The sequence below is a fragment of the Pundamilia nyererei genome, unplaced genomic scaffold (assembly GCF_000239375.1).
Source record: "Pundamilia nyererei isolate P.nyererei 1_Seehausen unplaced genomic scaffold, PunNye1.0 scaffold00008, whole genome shotgun sequence".
In the NCBI taxonomy this organism is placed as follows: domain Eukaryota; kingdom Metazoa; phylum Chordata; class Actinopteri; order Cichliformes; family Cichlidae; genus Pundamilia; species Pundamilia nyererei.
The window spans coordinates 559,561-572,001 of NW_005187409.1; the positions used below are offsets into that span (position 1 = coordinate 559,561).

The 12,441-nt window shown below is 40.6% G+C and overlaps 1 protein-coding gene across 8 annotated transcripts in view; it reads left to right on the plus strand.

Moving 5' to 3' along the window:
* atp8a1 (ATPase phospholipid transporting 8A1) overlaps positions 1 to 12,441 on the plus strand; it is a 106,733-nt gene that overhangs the window by 19,401 nt on the left and 74,891 nt on the right. For all 8 annotated transcript variants that reach the window (XM_005722843.1, XM_005722845.1, XM_005722848.1 and 5 more), the window contains exons 3-4: positions 7,092 to 7,191; positions 9,739 to 9,837. In XM_005722843.1, the coding sequence (XP_005722900.1) occupies positions 7,092 to 7,191; positions 9,739 to 9,837 (199 nt within the window). The remainder of the gene's footprint in view (positions 1 to 7,091; positions 7,192 to 9,738; positions 9,838 to 12,441) is intronic.

Consider the following 12,441-nt stretch of genomic DNA (forward strand, 5'->3'; position numbering starts at 1 on the left):
CACTGCTCTACATTGATCGATTTGGCGACAACATGTATCGCCTGCTCATGCTTCATGATGAACCAGCAGCCAAACATGCTTTAACCCTAAATTAACCTGCAGATTTACAATCACATGATTTGATCATTTCCAAGTAGCAAACATTTAGAAGAGTTTTCAGATCTTTGTAGCAGATACTGTGGAAATTTGGAGCAGAAATAGTTTCAGTCTCTTTGCGATCCCTTTTCTGGTGTGATTGCAAAGTAAAGGTGAGAAATAAAGCCTCAAAATATCACAATATTTCTAGAAAAATGGAACCCTATTCCTGATGATATTTCTGAAAATACCAAACATTTTATTGACATTTACACCCTCCAGGCAGCAGCACTTGTAAATGTAAGTATACGAAGGGCATTTTCCATTCTTCTTTTCCCATGATCTGCTGTCAGGCAGTGATGACACACTACTTAATTCAAAGTATGAATCTATTACCACAAGGTTGCAGCAGCAGTAGCATGACACTGCAGTAGTAGTGACACAATATTATATCTAATGACACAGCAGTACCCTGCTGCACAGACTAAATAGCAGGCTAGTCTGTGGTACCTAAAAATCTTGCTTTCAGACTTCTAATATTGACTTCTGAATAAGCCATAGCTGAAACACTGTACAGATCACCTGCTCTTGTGCTGTAGAGAGAGTTCAGGTACAGCCATGACAGCACCCTTAGCCATATGATATTTGATACCTGCAAGATTTGTAATGCTGGTGCTGCATCAGTGCATATACCCAGACTGGCCTGTTTATCTTCTTGCGTATCTTGGAGAAGTGGAGTGCTTTTAGCTTTAAAGGTCAAGATTGTTGGGTCAGGCCTCCCTCTGTCAAGGAGTGTTACGGTTACCATTCCTGCCTCACAAACAGCGTGCTTACACAGAGACCGCTACAAACTGAGCTGGATTAGAAAATAACAAGAAGCAAACTAGGATGGAGCCCATTGTTACCTCAGCTTCATGAGTTTCCAACATAAATCAGACAACAGTAAATATAAGGTATATTTTTTATTAGCGCAGTTTGTTTTACTCTGTGAGGCCGATTCTCAGCTTCACAGTCAAAAATATGCGTTTCGTTTTTTAACTTTTATTAGTTAATTTTATTAATATCTCCATCACTGTTGTTTTGTTATTACTTATAAAGACCATCGTCAGTGAGACAAAATCCATATTAAAATCTGCTTGGAGTACCATATGATTGATATTTGAATAACAGTAAAAAGCACCGGAGGTTTGAGAAGTATGGCTTTTAAGATTGCATCAAACATTTGCTGAACGCAGTGGCCTGATGTGTGCTGTGTCACACCAACTCTAAGCCGTCTAAGTGTTCAAAGACAGTAGTGGTGATATGAACATACTTTGGTTAAAATAGGTTAGATGTTAATAATAATAAATATGGCATTATCTCAGCATTGAACAGCTTGCAGATTGACTCTGTGTTCATGAAGGTTCGTCTTTGGCGGGTTTAGAAAAAGATTTATTTGTGCTTTAAAGCGGAGACCTGATTTGTTGCTGTCTCCAATGTTGCATGGTCTTTGACACATCTTCCCACTGCTTACATGTCATTGTCCACCATCACATGCATATTTCTCCTGTTAGCTAATGGATCTGCATCATGGGTCTGTGTCCTGTGATAGGGTTTTAGTGAATTGTTTGTTCAGCTGCACAGTTTGTCGTGCAGATCTGGTCGTAATGGAAAGGCGAATAATTGCTGGGATGTTGACAGGCAAAGAGGAGTGGCTGTGCAAACCATTTTCCTGTTGAGCATTCAGGAAATGCTGCTCTCTCTTTTGAGGAAAACAAGGAACATATGAATAGACGCACACTGCCGTGGGTCCAAACACACAGTGACCCAGACATGCAAATTACTTTAATTGTTTTGGTATGTGTAGCTTATTTTGTCTCACTTACTGAATCACAGCAACTAATCTTTACTGCGTAGGATTTATTCTTGATATATTTGGTGTTCTGTTAAATAAAATTTGAAGTTTTGTGAATAGTGAGTCAACTTAATTATATAATGCATGCGATGCCCGCCATGCCCGATTCACTAATACTTTAATGTAAAGGTACTGATGTGGCGTAGACACTGAACATCTCAAGGATCTGAGAGGACATTGAGACATAATGGCTCTTTGTCCAACCAGTTTTGGACTTTATCTAAAGTGTCTAAGCCAAGTCGAACATTATCAAAGCATCCTGTCTGAGAGTGCATTCATCCTAAAGAAATGATGTATTCATTATTATGCATGTAAGATATATAAGAAGGAGATGGAGAGATTTTATTAACCTGAAAAAAGTTCTATAAAAAACCTTTCAGAATAAAATGTTGGGTTGTTTCCTGCAGCCACTTTATTCAAAAAAGAGTTTTTGCTGACATGAAAGAGAGACCTACTTATAAAAACATGTGAGCTGGAAAACCAGCGAAGGTTTCACTGCATGCTGATGGACTGAGGGGCTAGGCAGCTTCAGTGCTGTCACAAATCTGCTGACAAGTAGGACCACACAGACTGTGGTGAATTTAAATAACTCAGAATTTGTACAATTACATGAAACTTGCTTTAAGGAAATGTAGAACACATCACTATACTAGCAGTAGTATAGTAAATATGGGAATGCCAAATATAAAAGGTAGAACCAAGCAACCAAGACCCAAGACACGAGCTTCTGGTTTCTGGGGAAGAGAGTGAGAGAGTTAGTGCACTAGCTCTCTTTTTTATCAGTCGGCTGCTGACAGGCGTGCTGCTCTCTGGACCCGCATCCACCACAAAACCAGGAAGAAAATGCAGATAAAAAAAATAAGCAGAGTGGGAGGGGTTATCACAGTGCATGACAGCAATGCTGAACAAAGGGAGATGGGCTCAATGTGCTGTTGCTCAAAGCTATACACGAATTATGAAAATATAAGAACACAGATAAGGGGCCCAAAAACGTTGCACATGTCCCGATCAGTCGTTACACACCTGCAGTCAGACACACAGTCCAGGGCAGCGTGTGGTTCCGCTGACGGTGGAATCCCAAGGCCGAAAAGCTAAAGTTTCTGTTGACAAGAAAGTCAACACCTTTGCAGCAGTTTTATTTGACACAATCTTCACTGAGATCTTTAGACTTTAAACTAAAACTCAACATGTCTGACTCTAATTCCTGTATGGTTATTCTCTGCTTAAAAGCTATGTGAACGTCTGAAAAAGGCAGAAAGTGCATCTTTTAATCCACAATAACATCAATCCAGATCAGACTGTGTCATAACTGTAATGCAGCTTGTACACATGAATGCTGAAGAACGAATGTTAGGATTTAGAAAAAGTTTTCAGTCAGACTCAAATGCAATATGGCAGAGAGGCAGGGTCGCGATTAGGCTTTTAAGCTTATTTACTGAGTGTCGTCATCTGGTCTCTCCGGTCTGAGTCCACAGCTGGTTAACCTTGTTCCTGTTTGTGGTCCCTGGAAACACGCTGAAAACTCCATAATGTGCTCATAGTGGCACTCATTAGAGGTTGTAATGCAGCAGGAGACATTAATCATCTGCTGGCTGTTGCCCTCCTATGCTTGTGTGTTAGTAAAACAATACGAGCCATATACTGTAAATAATACTGCAAATGATGGTTAAACATGCTAAACGCTCACTATACACAATACAGCCGCCATGATGTCAACTTATTTTCAGATGTCTTTGTTTTGCTTGTCATGTTTTTCAATAATCAAATACTGATTTTCAGAATTAATAAAAACAAAAATTCTTTAACAATGTAATTTTTATATTCATTGACAGCCTTGTTAACGACCTGAAGCATACCCTGCTTTACTATTCTGATCTACACTAATGGGGAATCTATTGAAAAATCAAATAAATGAAAACTAACCGTGTCATTGTGTTAACTAAGACTTGAAACTAGCAGTTCAGACTATGAATCACAGAGCAAGTGAGTTGAGTACGACTAACATTTAAAGAGACAAACGTCTTTTTTCAAACCAGAGGAGTCGCCCTGTCGAGTTATAAAGGTGAGTACAGGTCCTCATTGGCTTTTTAGACTCAGAAGCATTATTCATCTTTCATATCCACTCTATGGTGTTTGCCAACGAGCAGTGCTGAAAAGTAACTTAAGCCCACGTGAGCTACGATGTGAAGAAATAGTGGTTTGCTGGAAGTCTCTTCCTGTGAACATGGGGTTCTTCCTTTCCACTGTCACCAAATGTTGGTCACTGTTTTCTCTTTAATACTGCAGGATCTGAGCCAACTATTGTTATTAATTAGCACTCTTTAATGAAATATGATATTATGTTTAAATAAATGGCAGAGGCATGGTTGAAAATGTTTAGCTGTCTCTTTTGTTTCTTTTAACTAGCACACTAATCTTATTCAAAGATTAAACAAACAAAATAGGCTTTCATAATAACATTACACTCTGATTTGTGAGTAAGTGGAGGAAGTGCTCCTCTCATATCTTCTTGATCTCAGCTTACTCCCAGGAAACAAAATGAAGGATCCATAATCATCCATTAAGATGTATTATTGGAAGTGATTCTGTGTACAAAGGTAACCAGAGATGATTGGGCATATGCTCTGCAGCTTACCCCCATGAGATCAGAAGGCTTGAAGAAAATAAATCACAGAGAGCATGATGCATCCCCAGCCACACGTTCTTTGTATCTCAGGGGCAGACTGTATAACTATACACCGCAGTGCTTAGATGTTTAATATCCAAGGGACTTGCCATTTATTAATTTAAAGGTACTCGTGGTAATCTTTTAGCTGTATGATGTATGGCAAAATATTTAATAAAGGAGCGCAAGTGTGTGATCAATGGGTAAAATACAGTTACAATTTTCACTAAGCAGTAAACCTGATCCTTTTAAACTGTTTTACTTAAAAAACAAACCCTGACATTACAGAAATTCAGCAAATCAGATGACGAGGACGGACGCAACAGAATATGGTGTGTAAGCAAAACCCAGGTCTTTCTTTCTCAACCAATCAGACAAACAAAGGGACACAGAAAATATTCCTCCTCCTTCCTTGTATTTGCATGTCTGACTTGTTGGTTGACTTTTTAGTCTTAGTTTCCTCTGATGATGATTGTAATTATGTCTAATTATTCTACCCGAATAAAGCGACTTGGTTTCAGTTTTGTTTCCGTGTACAGTTGTTGTTTTAGCCTGTTTGTTGTGTTTTAAGGAAGTAGGAATGTGCAAATCTAGCTTTTTCCTGTTCTGATCTTTATACTAAGAGTTTGGCTTTGACTGCTGCATGCTGTCACTTGGAGTCGTAATAGTTTTTCTTGTGTGCTGACAGAAGCAGGTGAAGTGAGATAATAATTAATCGAGTTGAAGATGACATTATGTTACCAAATGTGTCATAAAAACGAACGTCTTCCACTCCTCTTTGCACGAGTCTCTCTGAGTAAGCATAATGAGAGGGGAATTTGAGAGAAGCCTCATCATCTGAACTTTGGGTAAAAAAGGAAAAGCGGGCGGCTTTGAAATGCCTCTGAAATGCTGCTGTTTGCCTCTTAGCTTCCAACTTGTTGTGTTAGCTCTCCAGCTAACTCGCTGCTGCTGTGGCATTGTGAGTGAACATGGAACACCTGCTCAAAACCCCACCTACAGGTTACCCAGAGATTTTAATTATTACACAAATTGAACGAAGTCCAAGACCAAGTATCAATGAAAGGAAGAGTTGTTCTGATGGGTCTTTGTGAGGCTGGTATCACACTGTACTGCTGTCAGAACAATGCCTTTATGTTGCTCTCTTGCTTTGCCAGACAGATGCAGTGTGTACCAGGCCGGCGTGATGACAGTTACTGTGTTTATTTTCTTCATTCCTCCGTGCTGCAATTCAAAGCTTGACCGCTTTTCTGCCACTACATTGTGCTTCTGGGTGTGCTACAAGTGAAATTGCAAAAAATATGCTTGTCATCTATGATTCAGACTAACAGGAGGGAAACAATGATATCACTGATGTTGAACTGCATATGCTCGTTGCACTGTACTTGCTGATATTCTGCATGTGTATGTCTAAAGGCTCTGGTCTGCGTGTGAGTAAGCAAAGCCCTGCCAGTGGCTTGGCATCCTTCTATGGTATAAATCTTCTCCCAAAGTGGCTGCTCTGACTGACCCTTTAACACAGCTGTAAATCAGACTGCTGGAGGCCTGACTTTGGGGCTGCTGATGGCTCCACCAGCCTAGCACCAACAGATCTGCCAGGAGGTCTTTATGACCCGACTGCCAGCTAACTTCCTGCTCCTAATTATTCTTTACGATCACTGAGTCCACTGGGCTCTGCTGTTCATCAGTCGCACATCCAGACAAGTCTTTGCATCGCAAAAGACCTCGTAGAATGGGTGGGCGGAGGGGCAAGGAGCTGCTTAATGCTATGCAATTATATGTCCAGGGTGATCTAAATATATGGCTTCACAACAAGTACAGCTAGAGCATCACCATAATGCATTTTACATCAAACAATCAATGTGACTGAAGCACAGTGTTTAACAAAAGTATCGTATTGTCTGTTTAGGAATTACAGTTACATAGATCCCTGTTTTAGAGGCTCAAAGGTAACTGGATCATTGAGTGAGTTTCATGGCCAAGTGAGGCCTGCTGGGTTTTTAGAGTTGGACTTGTATTTGTTAGCTATTCGTTGGAATTTTCAAATACATTTTCAAAGTGATGTTAAGGAAAGTCTGGGGCGCCATCATTAGACAGAAAAACAAAGTAAACATATTATTGAGATAGCAAAATCTTTAGCAATGGCCAGATCAACACTGGTACGTTCTTAAAAGTAAAAGGAGGAGTGCACTGGCCATTTCAGCAATACCAGAAGACCTGAAAGAGGATGGACGACAACTAAAATCTATGGTCACATGGTTGTTATAGCATCAGCATGTATGGCTACCACTGAAAGTGGGTAACTTGGGTAACTAGTGTGATGATGTTACTGTTGGTAAAAGTAGCTCTCTGAGTTACTGGATTATTACAATTAACCAACGTTTACTTCTCTCTCTTTCATATCCATGCTGGCTCCCTCTACCCATGGCCTTGTTTTCTACTTGATCTGGTCTTCAGCACAGCAAAATATAATGTCCTCACCTTCCTCCCTCGATTCCTGTACTCACAGTTCAGGAGGGCAGCCAATGCCTTTTTCCTCTTCATTGCACTCCTCCAGGTAAGATGTGTTTTTGTTGTTAAGCTAAAATGTCACCTCTCATCACTTTCCTTTCTTTCCACTGAACTTTTTTCATTCATTTTTTTCATGTTTTTTTTAAGCGTACACCAGGACCTAGACTCCATTTCTCTCGGTCACGTCTGTAATTTCATATGCACTCAGTCACACAAACATACATGCAGATGCAGTGCTTTATATAGATCCTGATCATGAATAATACATGTAATACTGTGTGTGTCTGCTTGAAAAGGAAAAGAGATTTATCTACGGGCTCGTCACAATAGGCCTCGTTCACTAACATGGAAATGTTCTTACAGGGGACACAAAGTAAGTTCTTAGACGTTATTATCAGGTTCATGAAACCTGCTCAGCAGCATAGTAGTGAATCAGAATCGATAGGGCTGGTGCTAGCTGTCTGCACACGTCCGCGCTTCCATCGTTTTCCGCTATATTTAGAAATAATGAAGCTGAACAAAGCATTGCACCTATTATTTTTACAAACGGAAAAAACAGGAAAAATAGAAGAGGGGAAAAGCAATGGTTTGATATGCTGATTAGAAAAATCTGAATAAAAGATGAGCAGAAACACCAGGAGTGCCAGGTCTTTTAAACTAAGAGTAACTCACTGCAGTTACTGGAGAAACATCAATAACTGGGATGTTGCCAAGAAATTTGAGTGTAAGTGATGTCCAGCAAAAATGCAAGCCTGCTTTTAATGAATACAAAAGTGAGTATACACACACTGAGTAATGGCAACGTTTAATGTGGCAAACTGTTGCAACATTACCAGCTGGTCATTTTGATAACATTGTTCTGTTGTTACCCCGACCGCACGCAGACTAATCTGCAGAACAATGTAAAATTAGTTTTACTGCCGTAACTATTACATTAAAACAAACAAACAAGGAGACTGTTGGTATATTTGGTTATGAAATGAAGCTTTTTAGAATTCAAATGTGACCCTACTCTGCTGTGCTAAGCATTAAAACTGTGTGTGATCTCTGTGTTGTGTGTGAGTATTTCATTTCTTTTTTTCCCAATTGTGTTTTGTTACTGTTGTGTGTTTTCATACACCAGGAACTAGTGTGTGAAAGTTTGGTACGTTTTATTAGGTTCAAACAGATTTGTGTGTACACGCTTTGTGAATGGGGTGCAGCGATACTACAGGTTGGTGATGTTTTGGACTGGGCCTTGGGTGACTCTGCACTGTGCCGCTAGGAAGTGCAGGAACTGCGTTGTGCGTTGACTTACACACACAAGTAGTGAATGAGAGCCACACTGGAAAATGGGTCAGGGGTGATATGCAAATCTTTAGCCATTAAATTTGTTTAAAGAAAGGAGCTTCTCCTGGGAAGAGGGTTTCACTTTCTTTCTCATTATCAGCTGTGGTCATGTTTTGATTATTTCCCAACAGTAGCCACAGATCTCAGCATTGCTGCCACTGCTTTTGATTTAGCAGAACAAAGGATGTCTTGCCCAGAGAACTTTATAGTGGATTGCTGCATAAGACAACATTAATCCCTTTTGAGAACTTAAAGCCTCGACCGCCAATTATCGCTACATGATTCAAAGAAGCTGAAATCCATATCTCAGGTGTTCAGAGCTTACCAGGAAAGATATAAAAAAGTGGACCAAAGGAAAGCTCAACAGCACTCCTTTTCTGTCTTTGCTGATATTCATCCTGACAGACTAGCTCTTGTTAATGAGAGCTCTAAGGATGGAAAAGGACTCATTCCAGTGACCTTGAAGTAGCTGCTTTGAACAGCAGCCAGTGCGAGTCTTCGTTACCTGCCCTGTCGATGCTGCGACCTTGAATAAAACATCCATGCAGATGAGAGAGACGAGAGATCTGTTTCATGCAAGTTTCCTTCTAGCGGTGTAACAGGGGCTGTCTCACGAGGCCCGGCTTGGCTCTAATTTTGCTGATGTTTGGCTGTTAATGTCGAAAGACTTGGGTAGCCAAAAGAATTAAACATTCAGGGGTAATGAGAGAATCATAAAGGTACTAAGAGAGCTGTTTGTGCTGGATGTGAATTTGCATCTTTTTTCTTTTGAGTGTGTTAAATAATAAGTCAAGCTAATAAAACATGAATTCTGATGCTAATGTTGATATCAATATCTGTTTTTCTGTAACATGCACATATCCAGTCTGAGAGATTAACAAAAATGATCACAATTTATTTAATTGAAGTTGTGGTAGTTTAGGGCGACTCTTTTTGAGTCACCTAGCTGAGACGTGATAAGATAAGCTTTTATTTTCAGTTACTACATTTGGCTATCACTGATTACTAAACGAGCAAGTTGAGATGAAATGGTTGCTGTGCCTTTCCTGGTTGGCAGTAATGCTTTTTGTCTTTCAGCGCCGTTCAAGAAAGTTCAGTTAAATAAAAAGTTTCTTCTTTTTCAACATTTAGCGAAACCACTATTTTTACAACGACTGCTAACTAATCGTGTTAAATAGTCATCATGTCATTACTGACCAAAATCCTTGTGACTCTTTTGATAGTCGAGCTTCAACTGAGTTTCTTCTTTTTGTGTCTCTTTTAGCAAATCCCAGATGTGTCTCCCACTGGTCGCTGGACCACTCTGGTGCCGCTACTATTTATCCTGGTGGTGGCTGCTGTCAAGGAGATCATTGAGGATCTGGTAAGACTGGCTTGGAATACTACACCGGCCTGGACCCAGTCCGGCCCACTGCATGGCTTTGGAAAATGTGGAAATGACAAAGATAAAGGGTGTAAAGTTTAGACTTAAAACCATGGGCTATCATACATATACACTCACTTTTTTTGCAGTAGGTCCACAATTTAAAAAGTCTGGTTTCCAGTTAATGAGCTGGCAGTAGGTTTTTGGTAATTTGACCTATTTATTTCTTAAAGTGAAAGCCCGAAGAGCCATGCTTATGTGTTTCATTGATTTTGTGCAGCAGCGTTTCTTAATAAAGTCTAAAAACTGAGGTGTATTATTGAAATGGCTTAAATCACTACAGCTCCAAACGCATGGCTTTAGAATGGTATTCCACAAAGCAGTGACTCGGGTCACAGTCACAGTGGTTAACGTCCATTATTTGTATGCAGTCGTTGCTTGAGAGCCATCACCCACCCGGCCTAGAAAAGAATCATTAATGCAGGAATTAATAAATGCACATCAGCAAGACCCTGATTAAAAAAAATCATGCTGTCAGCAACTATCAAAAGGCAATCAACATACTTCTGAAGGCCAAATTTGCATTTGGTTTGAAGCAGCATGTGCAAATCAGGTATCATATGGAGCTCCCCATACAATCCAGACAGTACAGACAAAACTATAGTGTAGTGGGTTTTTTAAAAAATGTTGTATTATGCAGTTTGTGCACAGAATTTTAAAGCTTTTCTACATGCATGCCTTAATATATTGCACCGCAAAAATGTGCTAACACAACCTATCAAAGTTCAGTTGCCTCAGTAAATGAAATTCATCGAGCAAAATCCAAATTAACCCTGGAGAACCCATGGGGTCAGAGCCGACCCCATGGGTTCTCCAGGGTTAAAATAGTCCAGTCCCCTTTGCAGGAGTTTGCGATCGTCTTTCGCTTTATGTCATCTGTTTTCTTTGAAGCATGAATCAGGCAGTGATGGTTATGTGACCACAGCAGGAAACACCCCAACATGTGTACACACACACGATTGGACATCTCCGTGCACACACACACACTCACTTCAGAGGTCACAGCTGTGCCTTCTGCACCCTGAGTACTCATTCAGTCAATTAACCTAGATACTGAATGCTCGTGTACAGAGGCAGCTAGTAGCAACAAAACAAAACAGCGGTCTGCCTAAAGCAAGCCGGAGCTGTTGAACAGATGCTTGATATGTATTTAGCAGGAAGCTTGATTTGAATAGTTGCTTTTGTGTGGTTTAATCTTTTTCGAGTTGAAGTTGGAAGCTTCAGCGTTCGCGTACTGTGGTGTAGTAACGTGATGCGCGCAATTCCGAACAAAGTGAGAGAATGTTGCATTTTACTGTATTGCAGTGACCCTGCAATGCGATCCTCTGTGCAGGTCCCAGCGGAGTTTTCTCTATACTATTAGCTGCTATCTCGTGCTGAGGGAAACCAGCGCAGCACTTTCTCTCCTGGCCTGTTGTGAAAAACATGGGAACAGAGTGGTGATGACTCCGTCTTTATCGCTGAAGGTCACCTGCGCACGCGTCTGCTCCCTGTGCTGCGCTGTCTCTCACAAGTTGACCTGACAGGGCAACATCGACCCCTGACTTCATGAATCATGCACTATGGACACACACTGCACAGCACGTACTTTACCTTGTTGCTGGCAGCCTCCTCTGCAGCAGCAGACTCGGGCTGTACTTCAGCTGGCTGAAAAATGGTAGAGAAACAGAAATATAAAACCTTGATGTATTTAACAATAGTGTGTGGTGCAGTTTTACACAGCAGTGTAGTTTCCTATTGCTCTCATAGTCACCTAAAACAAGCAGCTGAAAGAGCAAAGACAATCTTGTTTCTGTCCTTGTGGTTAAACGTCCTTCGCTGCTACTTAATGTCTCATTAGGTCCATGTTGAAGCAGGTTAATCAAGGTAACACTGCAGTAGCTGCCTTTATCTTTCACTGCTTTCTGCATCTCCCCTCTGTGGCTGTGGTCTACAGAGACCTAATACTGCAGTAGTTACGCATGACCTCTGTGCGCTGCTTGCCTTCTACTGCACTATGATTATACACATCATCTAAATACCGTGCAGATCCTTTTTTTCGTGTCCACGGGGACACAAAGTGCAAAGGAGGCAAGGACAGTGGATTTGAGAAAAGGCAGTATAAGTTGTGAAGTAGCTACAAATACAGCTCAGCTCCTCTGAATAGAAGAGGGTCTGTGCAGCCGGACCTAATAGTGTGTGGATGAATCAAATTAGCTGACAGCTCTCGCACAAGGGATGATGAATGAGCTTTCCAAAGGTCTCTACTAGTAATTCTTTTTTTCCTGGGCATAGTGAAGGTGGTGAAGGCCGCGTGACACAGCAGGCTTTTTAAATTATACACTACAAGCATGTTGCAGGAATTTTAAAACGACGTTTTAAATTGAACAAACGCACATATGGGAAGAACGAGGGGATATACACAATAGTCTTCGTAGGATGCTAAAAGCTAAAAGCCTTTCACTCCTGGTGACACGACTCACTTCACCTTTACTGTCAGTGTTTTAAAGTAGCTCAAATGACTCAAAAAAGTTAAAGTAGCTCAAATGACTCAAAAAAGTTAAA